Below are 24256 nucleotides of genomic sequence, written 5' to 3'. Positions count from 1 at the left end.
ATACATATTTACCYTTTTCTATTCTCTCTCTTTTCTTTTGCCCAGGACCCTGATGTGATCAACACGCCCCTGCCTGTGGAGTACGGTCCTACAGTGGAGGAGGAGTTGAGCACTGTGATCCGCCCTGACACCCCAGGCAGTCTGACCCCTCTGCTGCTGGCCCACACTGCCTCCCAGGAGGTCTCTCCCCAGATCAGCAGTCTGTGTCTGGGCCTGGGCATGGGTCACATGTCGCTGCCACAGCCCCACAAGCCCTGTCTGCTGCGGCCCCAGCAGCTGCCTCAGGAGGTGGCCTCCTACCGCGAGGCCCTGGAGCCCTGCTGGGCCGAGCCTGTTCCTGCTCCGGGTCCAGGTGTCTGCCCTGGGGCCTGGCTCCACCCCGAGCCCCTCAACTGGCCCTGCTCCAGGGACAGTTCCTTCTCAGGCAGCCAGAGGCTAAAAAACAAGACAAAGAACCTGTGGAACCCAACCTATGGCTCCTGGGTGCTGGAGAGCTTTGGTCGGGGGAAGGCAGCCCTATCTCATACCAAGTCCATGCCCCTGTCCAGCAGCTACTCCGCCCCCCAGGCAGGTACCCCTACCTCTGACTGCACTGACTCTGGGTGCGATGGCAGCAGCGGCCTCCCTGTCCCCAGCAGTCTGTGCTCCCCGTCCCCCTTCCCGGCCTGCCAGGCCCTCTCTGCTCCCCAGCCCCAGGGTGCACCCAGCCTCAGCCTGGCGTCCTCCCGGAAGGGCCAAGCAGGGGGAGCCAGTGGGGGCCAGGCCCTGGGCATGGACTTGGCTAAGCTGCAGAGCTTCCCCTGTGGCAATGTCAATTATGCCTACGATGAGCACAGCTATGAGGCAGAGAGCCTGCCCCTGGTGGTGCCCAAAGGCCCAGAGCCCTGCCCCAGCACCAGTGCCAGCACCAGCTGTGCCCCCAGCACCTTTTTCTCCTCCTCCTTCTCCACCTGCTCAGGGGCAGGCCTGGGTGCGGCCTCTTCCTGTATGCCCAAACTGCTACTGAAGCGCCACGCCAGCTACGGACACGAGGATGTGAGGAGACACACCAAGCCTGAGAAACCCACCCGGGACAGAGACTCAGGCTTCTCTCTGTCTGAGGACCTCAGTGTCACCCCTGTCTAACCCTGGCCCATGGGGAAGCGGAGCAGAACACTGGAACAGACCCTACACCTCACTGGCCATGCACAGGAACACACTATTGTGTAGTTTTGGTATTACTGATGATGCTTTGTAGTTAGTATAGACGGTGAGAGATTTATATGAAAGCCTACAGTAGCAAGAAAACACAACAGGTTAAAGACAGAAGGAGATGCTGCTTTGCCAGGAGACAGGTAGCATGTTCTCTTCCTGAGGTGGAATGTGACACAGCCCAAGAAGGCCGTCACTGGCACAGAAGCACATCCAAGCCTCAGAGGATTTCTAGGCCCTAGCTGGAGCCATCTGCAATGTCTGGCATCCATTCAAATGTACAGTGTCTCCTCTGGTTCGGGGCTTTTTTGTTAATCCATTCCTTTCTTCTTTGTTTATAACATTACCTTGTTAGGTTTACACTGGAATGAATGACTGGTATTGACTGCTAAATCAATACTGTGAAAACATATAGGAAGCTATGGTTGCCTATACAGGTGATGGAAAAAGCAGAAAGGAGATTTTCAGTATGTGTGAAAGTGCTGTGATGGGTACTGAGTAGACCAGAGAGAGTGTATGAACTTGTGATCACAATTATAATTACTTGTGCTATCTACTGTTCCCTATCTGGCTCATAAGCAAAAGTTAATATCTTGTTTAGAATTGTCATAGTTATTTTTTAGATAGCAATTACATTTTATTTAGTCATTCCACACTTATTTTCTTAATACTTTAGTCTGTTTTACCGTATTATACGCATTGTCTACTAATACTTCACCCTCTCTAAATGCATTTCGTCTTATAGTGACTGTTCTCACTCTTTACTGAAGAGGGTTTTAGAGACACCAAGAGCAGAGAATGTGATAGTAGGAGCCCCTCTGTAATTTATCCATCTTGTTCCAACACGGAACATTTTAATACTACTAACTTTCACCTTGGCTACACTAAAAMATGAAATGTTATTATTTGACATTGGAATTTAAACTGTACTAACTCATTACATTTGTAGCAGTTATACTTAATTTATAACGTGTTTTTGTATATGTTTAAGTGTCTTGTAGTTGATCACTGCCATTGGGTCTGCCAGAGCACTAGTTAGTGTTTGTGATGTAGTACTCTACAGTACAGCTTACACTCAACAGGGGGCAGCACTCTCATGAAATACCTAACAGTTTGTGTGTGTATTTCAGTAGAGGGCTTGCTTGCCGTTTACTTTTTTATTTCTCAGTATTTATGACACAAGATAACATTTACTATTGTTATGAGCTGTTGTTAAAGCTGTACGGTTGCTGATATACATGTAAGCTTATTACACTGAAATAAAGCATACTGGTTACAATAGTGGTAGGTCACGATAATGTTCCATGGCTCCATGATGCACTTTGTAGCCACCTCAAAGTCTGACGATATTTCTGACTGTAGCCTAAAGGTGGACAAGTCTTGTCAAGCTCTTGACAACTTCACTATTACTCATGATTTGTAAATCTGCTGAGACCTTGAGGGATTGTGTTTCTTTTAGGATCCATAGGAGCCTATATATTACGGTGAAAACCCCCTATCCTGATTCTACCTGGTAAGGTACAATCTCCTAAAAAATGTTTGTCTGTGAAAATAATTGCATTTTAGTTCACATGTTTTCCTTTGAATATTGTGTCAAGGCTTAAATTCCACAGATCTAAAGTTGAGTGCCTCTACACAGAAGAACAAAGACTAGAAACTATGCAATATACTTGTTCTTGTATACTTCTACCCCAAATAAATGAAGAAATATTTCTCCCCTTTGTGTTTTATAATACAGCAAGACATATTTTTACTTGTACATATGAAAGAAATCCCAATACACAACCATTTCTAACTCATTGGGACAAGGCAATAGTGTTTTACTGAGGTTAGTCTCATGGACTGTCATAATGTAATACTTGCTACAATACTTGCGTGATTCATTTTTCATTCATCCTTCGTCATGATAATGAGATGATCCTAAAGACGCAGTGGTGTATGTAACTGTATTAGAATACAGTATGCCTAATGTCTTCAATAAAGTTTGAAAAAATAAAATAGAACATGCTTGATTATCAAAAACTGAAATCAATCAAATCTAATGACACCTTGGAATATGGAATGGGTTGGATTTCGATGCAATACTGTCCCTTACATCGATAGTATTGTATGGCTTTCTAGAATATACATGCATTACAATCACAGGTTTGTGTCTGTTTATCAATTTGCATTCATTAAAATTCCCCTAAAATGTATAGTTTGTTCACAAGGCACAGACATACTTTAAAAAACGCAATCCCTTATCTCCATGCTACAATAGCTTCAACAATACGCTGAGATACAATTTGTGGTGCTGAATACAGTACATAGGTAAGCTGTAAGTTTGATTTGCACAGTATGTATACTTTGTGATTGAGGGGACCCTTGAGACTGTATATTACTGCCAGGGTCCTCTAACTACTGGAATGGGGAAGTCCATCCCTCCCAGGTGGCCATAGCTTAAAGGCCCTCATTACTTCCTTCACTAGTTCCTTTGTTAGTCAAAGAGCCCAGTGTCCTCATCAGGTTGTCCAGTCCCCACATGTATCCGTCCTCTCGGTTGCCCTCCTGCCAGGGTATGGAGTGGTCCAGAGTCTGTCCCTCTGGTAAAGCTGTAGTCTTGCCGAAGTCAATGAGCCAAACCTCAGCTCGCTCAGTGTGGTCATGGATGAAGAGGAGGGAGCTCCCAATCACCTTGGAGAGAGAAGACTTGTACTCATTACAATAACCACTGGGCATACACTGGTTGAATCAACAGTGTTTCCACATCATTTCAATGAAATTACATTGAACAGACGTGCAATAGACGTTGAATTGACATTTTTGCCCAGTGGGTATTATAATTTATATTATTTACCGGTAAACCTCATAAAAGCTCTTAGATGTGTTTAATATATCTAGTGGGATGAACAAATGTCAACAGAAAACAGGTGCAGATGAACTAAAGCTTCTGTATTCACCTCGTGTCTCTTGAAGAACTCAGATGACATCAGGGCTTGTTGAATTTTTGCTAGTTTACTCAGGTAGGAATTCTGTATTAGAGAGGCAATACGATTATTCTGGCTGTAGAGTTGAGACTTGGGAACCTCCCTTGATAAATTCATTAAATCAATAGAGGTTATATGTCGAGGTCGTTCAATTCTATTTGCTATCTGTCATTCCAACAGGATCTACTGTAGTGCATATTGCCATTTGGGTTGCTCATCATATCCAAATATTTACCAATGTGTATCACTTTTCATGAGATCTTACAAAAGACAGGTAAAGTCAAACCAATTTGTTTGATTGTTCAAGTATTCACTTTACATGAGACAGGTATGTACTCTACTTGTCAAAAATCAGCAGACCATGCAAATGAATGCGGATGCAACACGATAACAGGTAAGACTAGTAGCTGTCCACCTACTAGTATGTTTGTGTTGTTTGTGGCAAAGTCCCTGAAGATCTGAGTGATATCCTCCTTAGACCGGGTCTTCTTGAAATCCGTATGACACGTCCCGTCAGCTTTCTGAGAGAAGGAATGGTCAATATGTTGATAAGCAGCACTGTCCACGTGCAACAAGGTCAAGGCTCCGACATTACTTTATTGCATACAGTCTGTAATGAACTTCACATGAAAAACTGTGTAAAATGAACCATAAAAAAAGTTTTTAGTCCAGGAATAAGCCTTTTGTATATGTTCTGGTTTAAATGAAAAGGGATCTCTGTGGTTGCGTTTTGAGTGAACACTGACTGAATTGCTTCCTTTATGTTGACACTCAGGTTGATACATGGGTACTTGCTTTGATGCCTTCGATGCGGAAACCCAGTGTGTGTGTGGAGCTGAGGGTCTCTCTCCACTGCATGTAGCGGGGTTTGGTGACGGCCCTCTGGAGGTGCTCCTGGGGGCTGGGGGCCTCGCTGTCCACCTCCAGCATCTTGTCAAACAGGTCCCTACGGAGCTTAGGCCGCTCTCGGGCTCGCACCAGCTCCTCCTCCAGATACGTCCTGAGGAGAGGACAACAGGGAGACACGCTGAGGGGCCATGACACTATTTAGCACCATCACGGCTAAGTGACTTTTCATTTGGTCTTGTTGTTTATGATGATAGCTGAGTGGCATTACAGACAATGGCATGTTATACTTAAGCAATAAGGCCCAAGGGGGTGTGGTATATGGCCAATATACCACGGCTAAGAGTGGTTCTTCTGCATGAAGCAAAGAGGAGTGCCTGGATACAGCCCTTAGCCGTGGTATATTGGCCATATTCCACAAACCCGTAAGGTGCCTTATTGCTGTTATAAACTGCTTACTGACGTAATTAGAGCAGTAAAAATAAATGTTTTGTCATACCAGTGGTATACCACGGCTGTCAGCCAATCAGCATTCAGGGCTCGAACCACCCAGTTTATAATGTGACCTTTGTATGCTTTAGATGGTAGAATTGACTTTCTAAGGTTTCTATTCAACCTGTATCACTGAAGTGTTACAGATGACACAATAGAAATGTAAAGGTAATGTAGGATTGATCTGACATATGCAGCGTTTACCGTAATGGAAGTCTCCGCTAACGCGGGAACATCGCCTTTACATTTAAATCACGCTGAAACGCTGAACTTCCGCTATACGGATTGAATAGAGCCCTAAGTCTTACTTGGTAGAGTCCTATGTTCAGTGAATTTCAGTTTCTTTCTGAACTTCCTCTGTATAAAAGAAGGAAGCAAGGAGGAGACTCCAAAGTACACAGCATGACTGTTAGTTTAACCGGTTGACAGTATGAGTGTTTGTTAGCAGTAGGTGAGAGAGCTTGGGTGGTTGTGTGTGTTTGTCAAAAGGGAGTCACCAGGGACACCCTGTGCCTGCACCCCATCTCCCCACTGTGTGTGTGTGTGTGTGTGTGTGTGTGTGTGTGTGTGTGTGTGTGTGTGTGGTGTGTGTGTGTGTGGTGTGTGTGTGTGCGTGTGTGTGTGTGGTTCTTTTCTGCTGTTGTTACAGGAAACATGTGGTACAGTAGTGACGGCCTCTCTGTGTGCCTTGACGCGCCCACCGGCTGTGTGTGGCAGGAAATCCTCAGAGAACAGTAACAACAGGTGTTTATCAAGAGCAAACAGAACAGGTTGACAGTCTGTATGTTCTACTATCAGGAGCACTGACGTGTAAGAGGATATAGATAAATTACAGTAGTCCAACAATTATTTGTTAGTATTTCCCAAAATTGCTTAATCCTCCTATAGGGCCAACATATGTAGTATTCTACACCTTATTATAGACAGACATACTGCTCCCTACTCACTACTGCTTCTCCCTACTCACTACTGCTGCACGTACTCACCTAGCTGCTCCCTACTCACTACTGCTGCTCATACTCACCTAGATGCTCCCTACTCACTCTGCTGCACCGTACTCACCTAGCTGCTCCCTACTCACTACTGCTGCACCGTACTCACCTAGCTGCGCCCTACTCACTACTGCTGCTCCGTACTCACCTAGCTGCTCCCTACTCACTACTGCTGCTCCGTACTCACCTAGCTGCTCCCTACTCACTACTGCTGCCACCTACTCACTAGCTGCTCCCTACTCACTACTGCTGCTCGTACTCACCTAGCTGCTCCCTACTCACTACTGCTGCTCCGTACTCACCTACTGCTCCCTGCTCCCTAGCTGCCCCTGCTCACCTAGCTGCCTCCTGCTCACCCTAGCTGCTCCCTACTCACTACTGCTGCTCCTGCTCACCTAGCTGCTCCCTACTCACTACTGCTGCTCCGTACTCACCTAGCTGCTCCCTGCTCACCTAGCTGCTCCTGCTCACTACTGCTGCTCCATACTCACCTAGCTGCTCCCTACTCACTACTGCTGCACCGTACTCACCTAGCTGCTCCTACTCACTCTGCTGCACCGTACACCTAGCTGCTCCCTACTCTCACTACTGCGCACCGTACTCACCTAGCTGCTCCCTACTACTACTGCTGCTCCGTACTCACCTAGCTGCTCCCTACTCACTACTGCTGCTCCGTACTCACCTAGCTGCTCCCTTACTACTACTGCTGCCCGACTCACTAGCTGCTCCCTACGCACTACTGCTGCCGTACTCACCTAGCTGCTCCCTGCTCACCTAGCTGCTCCCTGCTCACCTAGCTGCTCCCTACTCACTACTGCTGCTCCCTGCTCACCTAGCTGCTCCCTACTCACTACTGCTGCTCCCTGCTCACCTAGCTGCTCCACTGCTCACCTAGCTGCCCCTGCTCACTACTGCTGCTCCATACTCACCTAGCTGCTCCTACTCACACTGCTGCTCGTACCACCTAACTGCTCCCTACTCACTACTGCTGCTCTGTACTCACCTAGCTGCTCCCTGCTCACCTAGCTGCTCCCTACTCACTACTGTGCTAGTACCCACTAGCTGCTCCCTACTCATACTGCTGCTCCGTACTCACCTAGCTGCTCCTACTCACTACTGCTGCTCCCTACTCACTACTGCTGCTCCATGCTCACCTAGCTGCTCCTACTCACTACTGCTGCTCCACCACTACTGCTGCTTCCCTACTCACTACTGCTGCACGTACTCACCTAGCTGCTCCTACTCACTACTGCTGCTCCGTACTCACCTAGCTGCTCCCTGCTTCACCTAGCTGCTCCCTGCTCACCTAGCTGCTCCCTACTCACTACTGCTGCTCCCTGCTCACCTAGCTGCTCCCATCTCACTACTGCTGCTCCCTGCTCACCTAGCTGCTCCCTGCTCACCTAGCTGCTCCCTGCTCACTACTGCTGCTCCATACTCACCTAGCTGCTCCCTACTCACTACTGCTGCTCGTACCCACCTAGCTGCTCCCTACTCACTACTGCTGCTCTGTACTCACCTAGCTGCTCCCTGCTCACCTAGCTGCTCCCTACTCACTACTGGCTGCTAGTACCCGACCTAGGCTGCTCCCTACTCACTACTGCCTCTGTACTCACCTAGCTGCTCCGTACTCACCTAGCTGCTCCCTACTCACTACTGCTGCTCCCTACTCACTACTGCTGCCTCCGTACTCACCTAGCGCTCCCTACTCACTACTGCTGCTCCCTACTTCACTACTGCTGCTCCGTGCCCTCAACCTAGCTGCTCCCTACTCACTACTGCTGCTCCCTACTCACTACTGCTGCTCCCTTACCTCACTCCCATCTTGCAGTCCATGACACTGGGTCTATCAAAGTTGACTAGTAGATCAGTCATATGTAGGAAGGGATCCCCATCCCTCTCCACCACACCATAATATCCTGGTACAAAGTCCTGGAGCACATCTCCCTGCAGCCTCTCAAAACACAGCTTCTCATTCTCAGAGAACTTCTTCAGAATGGTGCCTTCGCCGCCAGCTTTGAAATTACCTGGAAAAGATAAGCACTGACATTCCACAGCAAACCACTAACGACTGACATTTTCAGATGGAATCTGACATTGTGTGTAATGGGTTAGTATTGTATCAAAGTGGCCAGTAGTATACAGTACTGTCTGTGTCGTGTGCTTTATTTTGTGTGGAAAATGTACAGTACACATCATCTTACATTAGCGCTTGGTTCTTGGTATGCTGCTGTGATAGGTGAGGGATCACGTCCATGGTGACTGTATTTTACCTTTGTGTCCCGCTAGTTGAACCCAAGACAGGTTTCTTCTTTGTGGGGAAACAAAAGGCCAGTTGACGATAGTCTTTATCTTCCACCAGGGTTTGCTCTGCTGAAGAAGGACCAAACACAGGAACAGTCAGCTTTACCTCTATGGAGTATCTATCTCATTATTAACCAGGCAGAGACACTGTCTTCAAGCCAGCGCTTAACAGTAGGGTGTATGTAAATGAAGTTGTACAACGATAATGATCTTGGATAATAATCATGTTTTGAATTCAGTTGATGACGGACAGCTGTCTAAATCACTTGGCCACTGTTACTTGGGTCATTTGCTACTGTACGTCACTAACCCTAGCTTCATGTCCTCGTCCAGGCTCAACTCTAATCCTAACCTCAAATCTAACCCTGACCCTTAACCCGCAAACATATTAGTCTCTTTGCTACATGTTGTCATTTCTATGGAACTCACATTTCCCTACCAGCTGCTGTGTATAGTCGCACTTGACTGACTTGCTGTTGCCATGTGATTTGCATTAATACACAGTCATGGAGATCTTGTTCAACGAGATCTGGATGATTCAGGCATAGAAATTATGACATTGTTTCCCTATGTGTGATGAGATGTTGAGTGAGTCACACATCATGTTCACAGCAGACATGCTTCACAGACAGAAAAGTACTTAGCACGTGCTTGATGACACAGAGATGATACATAATGTTATTTTTGAGATAGATTTCACCATAGCTAGATGTACAGTGATTCAGGGTTATGACTAAGACAGAGGTCAGAGGTCACTATTCAGTATGCTGAGATTGCAGTAAAAGGAAGTAAAGCCCTGGTCATTGGATTCAGTGAAGAAACGACTCATTCTGTTGAGTGTACACACTCAAAACCAATAAGAGCCACCAACTCACAGCCACTCTGAAATGTCACGTGGAATGCTCCACTCACTGGTGTTGTTGATGTGGTGTATAAAGTTGAATTGTTGTTGTAATAATAGTCGGCTGTGTGGGTGTCATATTTCCACACAGGCCTTCAACCCTCTCTCAAACACATAACCAATAGTAATTGTGACAACCTATTAATCAACATGTATTTTTTAAAGCCCTGTGCTCTGTCAAYATAAAGAAATATGAACATATAGTCCTTCCATTTGTGGCTACACAGTTATTCTAAAAAAAGTAGTGTAAAAGCTGAAGTAGAATTTCAACATTGTGGAACGTGTTTCAATTCCTGAAAATAAATGCTACATTTTAACTGTATGAGGTGTGTTCTCTTACAAACTACAATACAACGCAATGTTTGTAAAAATGTTTATTTCTATAACCCTCTAGATAATACATTCCTGGTTAGTTCTGGGACACACCTTACTTTGTAAAGCCGGGCCTAATGTGGTTGACAGACTGACAGCAAATAAGGCGTCTACAATCAGCTGCAAATAGAGCCTACTACATAATGAACTCGACCAATTACAATGTCATAACAGTAACAAGAACTGGAACAAGGGAGTAACAATACTGTATAATTCACTCAATACTGTATGATTCACTCAATACTGTATGATTCACTCAAGCTGTTGATTCACTCAATACTGTATGATTCACTCAAGCTGTCGATTCACTTCAATACTGTATGATTCACTAGAATACTGTATGATTCACTCAAGCTGTTGATTCACTCAATACTGTATGATTCACTGAAGCTGTTGATTCACTCAATACTGTATGATTCACTCAAGCTGTTGATTCACTCAATACTGTATGATTCACTCAAGCTGTTGATTCACTCAATACTGTATGATTCACTCGGTTTCTCAACCTGGCACATTCTAATATGAGCATGCATTAGCATACGCGTATTTGACAAATTGCTAGCATCAATAAATGTGATGTCATAAAAATTCAATTCTCTTTTTCACTACAAGTCACTGTCATACTAGAAATACAGAGAACGAGTAACCTAGTGTACAAAGTAGGAGTTTTCTTTCTGTGTTGAAAGGTCAATACCTAAATGTCAATGTGGCTGAAATTGGCACACAACCATTTGTCATAGACTCATAGGACTATGGGGGTGGCTTGTACTGCAAGTGTGGGGGCTGACTGGACACTCTATCTGCTATAAACAAAGGGTATAGAGAGTTAATGCAATCCCTGTTTTCAGAACAGGGAGCCACTTTTTCCATTAGCATTGTTAATTTGAATGACTAGAAAGATCAATAAAAGGGTTGGGTATGAGAGCTTTTCAAGTGGTCTGTCATACTGACCTGCCCCTGTTGAAACACTGAACACTGAGCAGTGAGCACCACAATGTACACAGCCTTCCCTTCCAGCAGGGCCAGGCCATGTGTATTCAGTGTGTTTAAAGGAAGTTGACAGCTAAGAGCCTTCTATGGAGATGGCTGAGCATAGCTCTGAAGAGTTACACAGAGGTACAAAGACACTGATGTCGGAGACAAAGTCAAATATGGCTTCTGACAACAAGCAGATACAGAGGCCTTAGAAGTCGTACATGTTTTTACCGTTCACAAGTGACATTATTTGAAAACTTTGTTGGATCATCATATACACAGCAAAATCTTCAGTGTTAAAAAAAAACACTGAGTGTGTTAAATCAACACTGAAAGTTTTGAGTCTGTGGAACCCTATAGTTATCGGAAACAATGTTAAATTAACACACTTCTTAGTGTAAAGCCAAATATTTCCCAGAGTGCCTTACCTTTCGAGTCCTGACATATGGTCTGAGGTATGAACTTTTATGCACGCATAACTGACCTTTGTACCACTACAGTGAAAAGTGTTTGTACCCCTTTAGGAAAAAATCTAAACCTTTTTTCTGAGCGTGAAATACAATGACCTGAAATGCATGGTTTATAAGCCACATCAGGCCTGCAAGTCACATTATGCTGGTTTAGGGAAAGGGGATACCTAGTCAGTTGCACAACTGAATGCATTCAACTGAAATGTGTCTTCCACATTTAACCCAYCCCCTCTGAATCAGAGATTGCAAGGTGCAACGTGATGTGAAAATCCTATAGGAATCCAGCCAGTGTGGGGATATCCAACTTTTTGAATTTTGTATCATACACAACCTGTATTCAAAATGACTGCCTTGGGAGAAGGCTAAGCTATGAGACTACCTAAAYCATCTAAACTGGGACAACCATTTCAGTACTGGGTGCAGCAATAATTCTAAGTAACATATTTGATTAGTTTAGAAAATGTTGTAATTTATATTTGAGTAGCATAAGATTAATTGATTAATAAATCAATGTACATGCAAAAACATAGATATTGATACAAACAATTCAAAAAATCTATCTGCAATAGAGCATGCTGGGAAATATGATAATGATGTCAAGGTTTTGGTTCAAAGTAATGTATGAGTTCCAGGCCCCTGTATTAGGATAAAACTAGGCCCTCAAAATAAGGCCTTACGAAATACGTATGGTACTGTGTTAAAAAATATGTTTTTTTATGACAACATATTTGCTTAGGATCTCACTTGGTGAAGTCCATAGTACTGAAAGTGGATGAATGCAACAACCATGTCCCTCTCTTGCCTAGTTAAATAAAGGTTAAATAAATACAAAAAATAAAATAAATGTTCCGGTGTCTCAACACTTACACTGTTGATTTAACACTCACATTTTTCGTTTTTTTAACACTGGAGAATTTGCTGTGTTTGTATTCACAGCTACTTTTAAGTTCGAGGGTTTAAAACTACTGTATTGTCCTGAAATCACAACTGTATCACTACTTTATCAATGCAAGTCATCAGTCAAGTGTTAAAGTCAAATACAGCACCACCCTCAGTCCTCCTGAATCATAGGTCAGGTGTACAGCAGCGCCTGTATTCTGTGCTATAAGACAATGCTAAAACAAGATGGACGAGAGACCAGGGTGATTTCAAACTTTTTGAAGACCATCATACATGAAGGGAGTATACTCAATTAAAGGAAAATTCCACTCAAAAACTAACTTTTGGCATTTGTTTCATTAGTCCATTGTTGACATAGTCCCAAAATGTTTTGCTTGTTAGCACTCAAGTTTTCAAGATATGTAACTTTCAAAATAAAGAAATCATTTTGCATCATATAATACTGAGTTTTGCATCACATGATGCAAAATCCATCATACAGGGATGATTTCTGTATTTTGAAAGTTACATATCTTGAAAACTTGAGTACTGACAAGCAAAACATTTTGGGACTATGTCAACAATGGACTAATGGAACAAATTCCAAAATATTGTTTTTGGGTGGAGTTTTCCTTTAAGATGGGGGGTAATCTAATTCCTTTCCACTTCTGTGTTGTATCACAGACAACTCGATTCATGTCTGAAGATMACCTTTAAGATAGGCCAATAGTTAGCTATCTGACATGATCACAAACAAGTCAAAATAAACCATTATAGTACAGTGTCTGTAATTACCCAAGTGATCAGCGCTAACTTATGACTTGGCTGTTGATTAGCTTTGACAAATCCTTTCACGTTTCTAAATGTGCCGTTTTTCACTTAGGGTGAGTGTTTGCAATATAAAGATGAAAACGTTACTGAGATCCTAAAAACAACTGATTATACCAGTATCACATGTACTGTATGTGGCTTAATGTCTTGTGTATGAAAGGGTTGTAGACTAATACATTAAGGAAAGGATGTTTAATACAGTCATCAGAAGGCTTACTCCCATTAAAGAATGAAGAAGCACTTCATAAAATTCAGAGAAGAGACATGTGTTTACAGTTATCTTACGACACAGTGCTGAACTATAACCTAGCCCTTCCTCTCCTTTAGGCTCCTTGGCTAATTGAACCTAATAAACACTCAAGATAGTGCTTGTGGAGCTCTTTGAAAGCATGCAGGTCTATACATATAATACATGTGATCAAATATCCACCTCAATGTTATTACTTTAGACTTTAGAGAATTACACCCTGCTTTAAGATATTTTATATATATTGGCTGCACTGTGATTTGAAGTTAAGAACAAATCTAGAAGCTTTTCAACAACCTTTAAAATTATTTTTCATCCAAACATGGTAGTGTACTTGGAAAATATTGTAGATCGATTATTACTTTACACAGAAAAGTTGACTCAGTCATAATAACCAAACAACTTTAGACCAGATCTGATGTATGCTAGTAGACAAGAATTCCTTATCTCTATACATGTAATGCTCTCAGATAATCACAGATCAGACATTTCAGCAACTGAAAAAGAGCACCACCAACTGGTGGTGGTATCCAAAGAGGTGCATAGGTAAAACTCTCCCAGAAGAGGACGTTAGGAACACCAGTTAGGAAGTCCAGGGTGGAGGCTTGTCCATATGAAAAGATCCAAATGTGAGTTGATGTGGAGGACAGGAGTTCACATAGCTTGTCTCAACCTGCGCTCCTACTGGAAACATCTAAAGAGTTCAGGCGCAGATGTAGCAGGCGTAAAAGAAACGCCTGAAACTAGATCCCCTACATTCTGGTCTTGACGAGAAGAAAAACAACTGTCGGGGGAGGTTCTCTTCTGCACTGTTCAACCAATCCAGTAAATGTGAGTTAAGAGTTAAGAGTTAAGAGTTAAGATGGAGTATCGCTGGTTTTCCTTTTGTAGTCTGTGATTGTCTGTAGACCCTGCCACATTCGTCTCGTGTCTGAGCCATTGAATTGCGACTCCACTTTGTCTCTATACTGACATTTTGCTTGTTTGACTGCCTTGCGGAGGGAATAACTACACTGTTTGTATTCGGTCATATTCCCGGTGACCTTCCCATGGTTAAATGCGGTGGTTCGCGCTTTCAGTTTTGCGTGAATGCCGCCATCTTTCCACGGTTTCTGGTTAGGGTAGGTTTCAATAGTCGTGGTCAGATTTGCCGAAAGGAGGGCGGGGGAGGGCCTTGTATGCATGGAGGAAGTTAGAGTAGCAGTAATCCAGTGTTTTTCCAGCGCGAGTGCTACAGTCGATGTGCTGATAGAATTTAGGTAGCCTTGTTCTCAAATTTGCTTTGTTAAAATCCCCAGCTACAATAAATGCAGCCTCAGGATATATGGTTTCCAGTTTGCATAAAGTACAGTGAAGTTCCTTGAGGGCCGTCGTGGTATCGGCTTGAGGGGGGATATACACGGCTGTGACGATAACCGAGGAGAGTTCTCTTGGGAGATAATACGGTCAGCATTTGATTGTGAGGAATTCTAGGTCAGGTGAACAAAAGGACTTGAGTTCCTGTATGTTGTTACAATTACACCATGAGTCGTTACAAATACACCCCCACCAAAACCAGTTTCTCCAAAACCAGGRGAGTTCCAGCAGGCTCCCTAGGAACCTCCCTAGCAATGGAGCTGTGAATTACCCTCTACTGCAGGACAATAGTCACTCTCTTGTCGGGAGATGGTAACCTACTTGATGCAGCCTGAGATCACAAAGTTTTTGTCTTCAAAACAGGCTGAAGGGTAGGAGAAGGGTTTTCAACAGCCACTCCAGATGTATGTAGTACATTTTTAATGCAGCAAAACCCTCCAGTTGCTGCCCCGTGAAGGCCCTAATCTGGTCCGGGAAGTGGAACCTGGTGCTGAATCTGGAACGTAAGCTTGGGCGGTATCCAGATTGCCATAACTTCATAACGACATAGTGCCATACTGGGATTTGCGGTAATACCGGCACTGAACACAAGGGGAGCTATTTTCAAACCCCACTCTGCCTCTGTAATCCAAAGGTTAGCAATGCTAACAAGTACATGTCAAATCCCATAGAGAATGCTAACTAAATGCTAATGAGCGCATTGCGGACATTTTACACAGTATCTGACCTAAACTATTTTCAGGATAGACATCCCAGCTCATAAAGTTATATAAGTAACTCAAAAATGCTACTCAGTTGGCAGCACGCACAAAATAAATATTAGACAGCAATGCACTTGATCCAGGAGGGTGTTCTCTGCTGTTACCAAGTGAAGCTAGATTTTGGAAGAAGCTAACAATTTAGCTAGATAGCTAGCTACTAAATTAGCAAACCAAATGCACAACTTCAAAGCATTGCGCACATTCTAGACAGTTAACTTAATAGTTATAAGATATGTAGCTGGGAAACATTTAGTGTCACGTCTGCTCCCGCTCCCCCCTGGCAATTGAGGGCGCCAGGCTGCCCTGCATCACGCACTCCTGCCATCTATTACGCACACCTGCCTTTCCTTGTCACGCACATCAGCGATATTGGACTCACCTGGACTCACTCATCACCTGCTTATTACCTCCCCTATATTTGTCAGTTCCCTTGCTCTGTTCCCCGCTGCTGCAAAAACTGTTATTTGTCTGTGTTACTCGTTTGCTGACTCTGTTCCTGTCTCGTTCCATGTCCATTCCTTATTAAATGTCTGACTCCCCGTACCTGCTTCGTCTCTCCAGCGTCATCCTTGTGACATTTAGTTGTGAATTCCATACCATAACTAGATCACCTGGGGCGTGCTGAACAACAGTGAGTGGCTCACAAGCCGGTCTCTCATCTTTGTGTGCTTGTAAACAAACACCACGTGACTCATAATGAATCTTCATAATGAAAAATAATGTGACAGGTGAAATGAAGAACGCAATCTTCTTTATCTCCTAATGTCTTGCACAAGATGACTTTAGCTATTTACTTAAAAGGTAGCTACAAATATTCAAATGTATGAAAAAACGTTAAAATAGTTTAAACGGTATTTACGGTATTGAAAAACCATCCTTTGGCTATTTCCAAATACCCCGGTATACACGGTATACAATACCCCGGTATACAAGCCTAGTGAAATGGCTTGGGCCTCTGTGGCAGTCGCTGGTCTGGCTGCATCACTGTCATCAGGTTGGCTGACTGGAACGCTGTGGACGACGTGGCTGGGTGCAGCTCTGGCAAATGCTCGGCTGTCTCAAGGAATGGGAATGGGAGCCGTGGAGGCCGGGTTGGTTACAGCGCCAGCATAGGAGCGTGAATGGACGCCCGTCATGAGTTGACCCCCGGTGCGGCCGGGGGTCAACTCTGGCAGGCCTGGGGTCAACTCTGGCAGGCCTGGGGTCAACTCTGGCAGGCCTGGGGTCAACTCTGGCAGCTGCTGGGCGGACTGGTGCACTGGAGCCCAGGGGGCTGCATGGCTGGTTGAAGCTCAGGGTTCTGCATTTCTGGCTGGACAAGCTGGAGTCCTTGTGGCCATCTGATAGGCCAAGGCACTGGCGAAGGCACAGGCTGAAGAACCTCATGGGGAGCTGGTGACCACCTGACATGCTGGAGTGCGGGTGGCGGCTGAACTAGCTGGCGGGCCAAGCCGGGACCAAGCCACCTGAGGCTGCTGCACTGCCTGGTACACAGGATACAGTTTGTCGGCTCTGTAGTACTCGGGACCTGGGGTGCAGGCCAGGCATTGGGGTACTGCCAGTAACAAGGTGGAGGTAGTGGAGCTGGTGGCTGCTGGACAGGAGCGGGACTCTGGACAAGCCCTGCAGGGTTTCTGTGTCTGTGTCTTGCTTTCAGGGCCGTAGCTACATACAGTTGAAGTCGGAAGTTTACATACACCTTAGCTAAATACATTTAAACTCAGTTTTTCACAATTCCTGACATTTAATCTCAGTAAAAATTCCCTGTCTTAGGTCAGTTAGGATCACCACTTTATTTTAAGAATGTGAAATGTCAGAATAATAGTAGAGATAATTATTTATTTCAGCTTTTATTTCTTTCATCACAWTCCCAGTGGGTCAGAAGTTTACATACACTCAATTAGTATTTGGTAGCATTGCCTTTAAAATGTTTAAATTGGGTCAAACGTTTCGGGTAGCCTTCCACAAGCTTCCCACAATAAGTTGGGTGAATTTTGGCCCATTCCTCCTGACAGAGCAGGTTTGTKAGKSTCAGGTRTGTAYGCCTCCTTSCTCGCACACYCTTTTTCAGTTCTGCCCATGAATTCTCTATAGGATTGCGGTCAGGGTTTTGTGATGGCCACTCCAATACCTTGACGTTGTTGTCCTTAAGCCATTTTGCAACAACTTTGGAAGTATGCGTGGGGTCATTGTCCATTTGGAAGACCCATTTGCGACCAAGCTTTAACTTCCTGACTGATGTCTTGAGATGTTGCTTCAATATATCCACATAATTTTCCTCCCTCACGATGCCATCAATTTTGTGAAGTGCACCAGTCCCTCCTGCAGCAAAGCACCCCCACAACATGATGCTGCCACCCCCGTGCTTCACGGTTGGGATGGTGTTCTTCGGCTTGCAAGCCTCCCCCTTTTTCCTCCAAACATAACGATGGTCATTATGGCCAAACAGTTCTATTTTTGTTTCATCAGACCAGAGGACATTTCTCCAAAAAGTACCATCTTTGTCCCCATGTGCAGTTGCAAACTGTAGTCTGGCTTTTTTATGGCGGTTTTGGAGCAGTGGCTTCTTCCTTGCTGAGCGGCCTTTCAGGTTATGTCGATATAGGACTCGTTTGACTGTGGATATAGATACTTTTGTACCTGTTTCCTCCAGCATCTTCACAGGGTCCTTTGCTGTTGTTCTGGGAATGATTTGCACGTTTCACACCAAAGTACGTTCATCTCTAGGAGACAGAACACATCTCCTTCCTGAGCGGTATGACGGCTGCAAGGTCCCATGGTGTTTATACTTGCGTAGTATTGTTTGTACAGATGAACGTGGTAACTTCAGGAGTTTGGAAATTGCTCCCAAGGATGAACCAGACTTGTGGAGGTCTACAATTTTCTTATTGAGGTCTTGGCTGATTTCTTTTGATTTTCCAATGACGTCAAGCAAAGAGGCACTGGGTTTGAAGGTAGGCCTTGAAATACATCCACAGGTACACTTCCAATTGAATCAAATGATGTCAATTAGCCTATCAGAACACTCTAAGCCATGACATCATTTTCTGGAACTTTCCAAGCTGTTTAAAGGCACAGTCAACTTAGTGTATGTAAACTTCTGACCCACTGGAATTGTGATACAGTGAATTATAAGTGAAATAATCTGTCTGTAAACAATTAATGGATAAATTACTTGTGTCATGCACAAAGTAGATGTCCTAACCGACTTGCCAAAACTATAGTTTGTTAACAAGAAATGTGTGGAGTGGTTGAAAAACGAGTTTGAATGACTCCAACCTAAGTGTATGTAAACTTCCAACTTCAAACTTCCAACTGTATGAGGACACCAAGGTCCGGACCTCTGTAATTATTTTAATTTATAAATATATATTTTGTATTTTGTTTTTTTTAAGAACTCAATCGGGTTTCAACTTACTGTTGAGAGTTAGAAGAGTAGAATACACAAGATGCAACTTTGAAACTTGGTAGAGCATCAGCAGATTTCCTCTTGTTATGTCACCCAATGACAGTCACTCAATCAGCCCATGGCCATGTCAGTTAACATTTGTTGGATTGGTTAATTAGTCTACTGCGTCTAGCCAAACTTGTAGTAATCATGGCCGAATTACCAACTAGGCACCTGCCCTGTGGCCCTGACCTCCAGAGAGACACCATTAATTTTGTTAGTCACTCTCACTCAGATATCATATTAACATGGCAAAAGTCATAGCAAAATGTGTAGAATTGCATAAAATTACCGCAAAAAAAATCTCCCCACCCCATTGCAAAATGTGTCAAATTGCAGGAAGACCTAGCTGTAAAACTGCACCAAAAATAGTTATGTAAAGCAAACATATTTGTTAACCTTTGGTTAATATTTTATTTTCTGCTAACAGATCTCTCTGTACTTAAATTAGAATTTTCAATCCCGGTGCTGAAATAACGTGAGTTAATGTGTAGCAACTAATTGCATAGCTAATAGGATATGTGTTTGTAGATGTACTGAGGTGAATGAACCTACATCAGCCAAGGTGATAATGGTGGGGGAAATCTTTCTTGTTTTTGCTGTTCTCCACATAGCTTCTGGGAGTTTTAAAATTTGTATAGAAATATAGTGAATGAACTTCAACTCCCGCCTCCCACTGGAATTTCCGGTCCGCCTCTTCTCGCACGGCATGTACGCCTGGGCTGGGGCATGGCATGCGGCATGAACTGCATCCTGTCACTATTGGTCATAACCCTGGACAATTGTTCCTATTCGGCTCGAAGGACCATGAGAAAGAGCGTTGGTGGTCTTGAAAGAGGTGCCGGTTCAAATCATAGGTACAACTGTCCCAGCATCCCGGTTAGAGGACATAGAATGYCCAGTAGGAGACAGATACACAGTTCACACGTTTATTACCACACTCAACACAGACACACATGGCAAACAAAAAGGAGTAAAGGTGGAAGAGATAGTGGTTTATTGTCAGTGACACACTAAACACCAGTTAGGAAGTCAATGGTGGAGGAATGTCAATTTGAAAAGGTCCAGATATGAGTTCATATGGAGCAGTGCTACCCAACCCTGGTCTTTAACTTCTTGTCAATATGGAGGCGCTGTTTCCACTGTAAAAAATRGTGCCCAAATTAAACTGCCTCGTACTCTATTCTAGATCGTACAATATGCATATTATTATTACTATTGGATAGAAAACACTCTCAAGTTTCTAAAACCGTTTGAATTTTATCTGTGAGTAAAACAGAACTCATTTTGCAGCAAACTTCCTGACAGGAAGTGAAAAATCTGAAATCGAGGCTCTGTTCCAGGGCCTTCCTATTCAATTGCTTGAAATCTATGGATATACATGCACTTCATACGCCTTCCACTAGATGTCAACAGGCAGTGGGAYGTGGAATGGGGTGTCTAGCTTGATCTGAGGTCGAACAAGAGCTCTTGGAATGACGTGACCACAATTTCCTTTGTCTACCAAGGCGCGGGAAGGACATCAGCATTGGCTTCTGAAAAGCGTTCGGTATAGACGGCTAATATCTCCGGCTTTGATTTTATTTGATACATGTGATAATATCATCGTAAAAGAAGGTTTTTTCAATATAGTTTAACCCGATTATTCAACGTTTATCGGGATTTTTGGAGTTTTCCGTTCTCTGCGTTAGGTGAAGATGGACATCTTCGCGCCACTTGGCTAGCTAAGGTTGCTAATTCGACAGGAGAAGAGGACATTCTAAAACCAAACAACGATTTATTCTAGACCAAGGACTCCTTGTACAAGATTCTGATGGAAGCTCAGCAAAAGTAGGAACCATTTATGATGTTATTTCGTATTTCTGTGGAAAATGTTTAGTCTTATTTTCCGCCCTTAGCGCTGTCACGCTATAACGTAAACTGTTTGTTATGGTAAAGTTATTTTTAAAAATCTAACACGGCGATTGCATTAAGAACTAGTGTATCTTTCATTTGCTGTCCAACATGTATTTTTTAGTAAAGTTTATGATGAGTTCTTTGGTCAGATTAGGTGACTGTCCAAAATATCTCCGGATAATTTGGTGAATCGATGCTACATATTCACAACGTATAACCACGGTTTGCAGCTCAAAATATGCACATTTTGGGCCTCCCGGGTGGCGCAGTGGTCTAGGGCACTGCATCGCTCTGTCGCAGCCAGCCGCGACCGGGAGGTCCGTGGGGCGACGCACAATTGGGCTAGCGTCGTCCGGGTTAGGGAGGGTTTGGCCGGTAGGGATATCCTTGTCTCATCGCACTCCAGCGACTCCTGTGGCGGGCCGGGCGCAGTACGCGCTAACCAAGGGGGCCAGGTGCACGGTGTTTCCTCCGACACATTGGTGCGGCTGCGGCTTCCGGGTTGGAGGCGCGCTGTGTTAAGAAGCAGTGCGGCTTGGTTGGGTTGTGCTTCGGAGGATGCGTGGCTTTCGACCTTCGTCTCTCCCGAGCCCGTACGGGAGTTGTAGCGATAAGACAAGATAGTAATTACTAGCGATTGGATACCACGGAAATTGGGGAGAAAAGGGGAGAAAAATTTAAAAATAAAATAAATATGCAAATTTTCAAACAAAACATAAGTGTATTGTGTAACATGATGTTATAAGACTGTCATCTGATGAAGTTGGTCAAGGTTAGTGATTAATTTTATATCTTTTGCTGTTTTTTGCAAATGCGGTGAATAAATGCGGTTGTGTGTTTGACTATTGTGGTAAGCTAATATAATGCTATATTGTGTTTTCGCTGTAAAACACTTAAAAAATCGTAAATATTGGCTGGATTCACAAGATGTTTATCTTTCATTTGCTGTACACCATGTATTTTTCATAAATGTTTRATGATGAGTATTTAGGTATTTCACGTTGCTCTCTGTAYTTWTTCTMGCTGCTTCGGTGCTATTTGTGATTGTAMCTGCAATGTAAAACTATGATTTATACCTCAAATATGCACATTTTCGAACAAAACATAGATTTATTGTATAACATGTTATAAGACTGTCATCTGATGAAGTTGTTTCTTGGTTAGTGACTAATTATATCTCTATTTGGTCGGTTTTGTGATAGCTACCTATGCAGTAAAAAAATTGTGAAAATATGCGGTTGAGTCTTTTGCTATTGTGGTTAACTAATAGAAATACATATTGTGTTTTCGCTGTAAAACATTTTAAAAATCAGAAATGATGGCTGGATTCACAAGATGTGTATCTTTCATTTGCTGTATTGGACTTGTGATTTCATGATATTTATATGCTAGTATTTACTTGTGGCGCTATGCTAGGCTATGCTAGTCAGCTTTTTACTGATGAGGATGCTCCCGGATCAGGGATGGTGATGAAGTAGAGGTTTAAGTACCCCCAACAGTACACATTTTTATTGTAACCCTTGGACAAGCACACCTCATTCTACTAATCATCAAGCCCTTAATGAATTGAATGAGGTGTGAATTTCCCCCTACTGCAGCACAACAGTCAGGCTCTGGTCGGGGGATTCGACTTGATGCAGCTTGAGGTCACAAAGTTTCTGTCTCTGAAGACAGGCTGAGGGAGGAGGGTTTTCTACAGTAACTACACACAGTGATTGGTTGTTTTTACTACTACTAGTTACTACAATTATACAAAGTTTGTATAACATTCACCAGTAAATCTGMTTTTATAGTAGCCTCAGGCTGACAGGTAGATCATGGTCAGACTGGGACCAGAATTCCAGCTTGGCATTTCTAACACACCGGACCATTCTTTCCTTGAGGCCCCCATTATTAGCCAGATCATGATAATTTTGCACAAAAAAATAACAGGTTAGACAGGCCCACTAGGCAAAAGATTGACCAGCCCAATTGACCAGCCAGTTTGCCCCCGGTTAGAATAGAATCCAATAGAATATAAGAGAATAGGCTAACTATTTCCCCCCAGAGTTACAGTGGTCTGTTGGGTGTAATTACAACGTAACAACAATATTACTGTATTTGAATGAATAATAGTCTATACTCACTTCACTCGTGTCCTCACACAAATGTTCTAAAGTGATATTTCCCTTGCTCTTTGTCTCGTTGTCACTCAGAATGTCATCCTCTGACTCTTCCAACATGATGGAGGAACCTGTTGAGGAGATCGAGGAGTTTGACATTTTCCGTCGCAGAGAGCCTTCCACATCAGCCCAGTCCTCCTGCTGGATCTCCCGCGAGCAGCCTCCATCTGGGGTTATTGTCACCTGCGGTACACGGAGCGCCTCCATCATACTTGTTTGCACTTGAGTGGAGTTAAACTCAGATAATCTTACTTCTTTCACCTGGCAGAGTTCATCGCGAAGCTCAGATGCTCTGCGGCTTGTTCTGCGCTCTTTAACGAACCCATCACTAATACCAGCGCCAGACAGCCCTGCCTCCTTGGAGGACTTTCGCCTCTTCTCTCTCTCCTTCGGCATTCGACTGATGAACGTGAGCGAGTGTTCACAACCGACGCGGTGTTATCAAAATTGTACGGCGCTACGATTGAATTTAACCGCACTCAATCAAACGTGGCCATCTCAATACAGTAGGCCGACTATTTTTGAGTCCAAGTCACAGTGTATTAAATATTATGCAATAGTGCAAAAGGTTTTCATCTGTTTAGGTGTCCGATAAAAGCGAGACGTTTCAGGCGGTCCAATTTGCTGACTGGTGTTTTGGGGAACCCCTTTCCTTAGCTCACATCTCGTCGACAGTGTTAACCAAAGACACACGCTTTTATCTTCCGCATTGATTTCGTCTCTCTTCCTGGCAGAAATATKTAGTCAGTGCAATCCGGTATCCTTGGGACGCCCATAAACACTAAACCTTAACTCCCACCCTAACCCTTACCGTAACCAGTTGAAATATCAACTTCAATTGGATAGGGACGTCCTAAGGATCCCGCGTAGCAAACATTTTATTTTGAGTTTTCACGTTACTTCCTCATTCAGTCTTGCACTCTGCAAAACAGATATCACCACTGCGCACAAGCGGTAGAGGACCAAAACAGGCTACACCTGTTCCAGCTGTTGTAGTTGTCAACTGAACAAAATCAAGGGGGGTTCAAATCTCTCACTGAAAAACGATGATGTTGAATGAGACATATTTTCACTGTAGCTGCACAAACAAAGGCAAGACAAAGTTAATGTAACCCAAACTGAATTGATGTTCATTTTTCACTCAGCAGATTAATGAATCGCCATCAC

The 24256-nt window shown here is 43.7% G+C and overlaps 2 protein-coding genes and 1 long non-coding RNA gene across 8 annotated transcripts in view; 1 reads left to right on the top strand and 2 right to left on the bottom strand.

Annotated features, from left to right (window-relative positions):
- The window catches only part of LOC111968865 (tyrosine-protein kinase receptor), an 89954-nt gene extending 87050 nt beyond the window's left edge, over positions 1 to 2904 (top strand). For both annotated transcript variants that reach the window (XM_023994786.2, XM_023994785.2), the window contains exon 29: positions 46 to 2904. In XM_023994786.2, coding sequence (XP_023850554.1) covers positions 46 to 1125 — 1080 coding nt within the window. In that variant the 3' untranslated portion in view covers positions 1126 to 2904. The remainder of the gene's footprint in view (positions 1 to 45) is intronic.
- Positions 2312 to 24004, bottom strand: itpka (inositol-trisphosphate 3-kinase A). Of its 5 annotated transcripts, none has more exons than XM_023994788.2 (7): positions 23054 to 24004; positions 8761 to 8857; positions 8301 to 8514; positions 4953 to 5157; positions 4577 to 4678; positions 4131 to 4202; positions 2312 to 3864 (listed from the first exon to the last, which is right to left on the bottom strand). In XM_023994788.2, the coding sequence occupies exons 1-7, from the start codon at positions 23483 to 23485 to the stop codon at positions 3631 to 3633; spliced, it is 1356 nt and encodes a 451-aa protein (XP_023850556.1). In that variant the 5' UTR covers positions 23486 to 24004; the 3' UTR covers positions 2312 to 3630. The 5 variants fall into 5 exon arrangements, with proteins under 5 accessions (XP_023850556.1, XP_023850555.1, XP_070301337.1 ...); XM_023994787.2 differs by having other exon boundaries at positions 8761 to 8860; positions 23054 to 24003; XM_070445236.1 differs by having other exon boundaries at positions 4577 to 4674; positions 4949 to 5157; positions 23054 to 24002.
- On the bottom strand, positions 6742 to 7363 carry LOC111968868 (uncharacterized). The gene is made up of 4 exons (XR_011480401.1): positions 7243 to 7363; positions 7131 to 7169; positions 6883 to 7017; positions 6742 to 6789 (listed from the first exon to the last, which is right to left on the bottom strand). It is a non-coding gene; the product is annotated as an uncharacterized lncRNA (long non-coding RNA).
- Positions 24005 to 24256: the final 252 nt, after the last annotated feature.

This window comes from Salvelinus sp. IW2-2015, linkage group LG9 (genome assembly GCF_002910315.2).
Source record: "Salvelinus sp. IW2-2015 linkage group LG9, ASM291031v2, whole genome shotgun sequence".
Classification (NCBI taxonomy): Eukaryota; Metazoa; Chordata; class Actinopteri; order Salmoniformes; family Salmonidae; genus Salvelinus; species Salvelinus sp. IW2-2015.
This window is presented reverse-complemented; position numbering and strand designations above follow the sequence as displayed.

Bases quoted from the DNA above. Each gene is read 5' to 3' on its own strand.
- itpka (XM_023994787.2), bottom strand. From the start codon at position 23,485: ATGCCGAAGGAGAGAGAGAAGAGGCGAAAGTCCTCCAAGGAGGCAGGG. The intron at 8,861-23,053 runs GTGAGTATAGAC...GTCCTTCTTCAG, and splicing joins TGTGTGAGGACACGAGTGAA to CAGAGCAAACCCTGGTGGAA. The intron at 8,515-8,760 runs GTAAAATACAGT...TATCTTTTCCAG, and splicing joins TCAACTAGCGGGACACAAAG to GTAATTTCAAAGCTGGCGGC.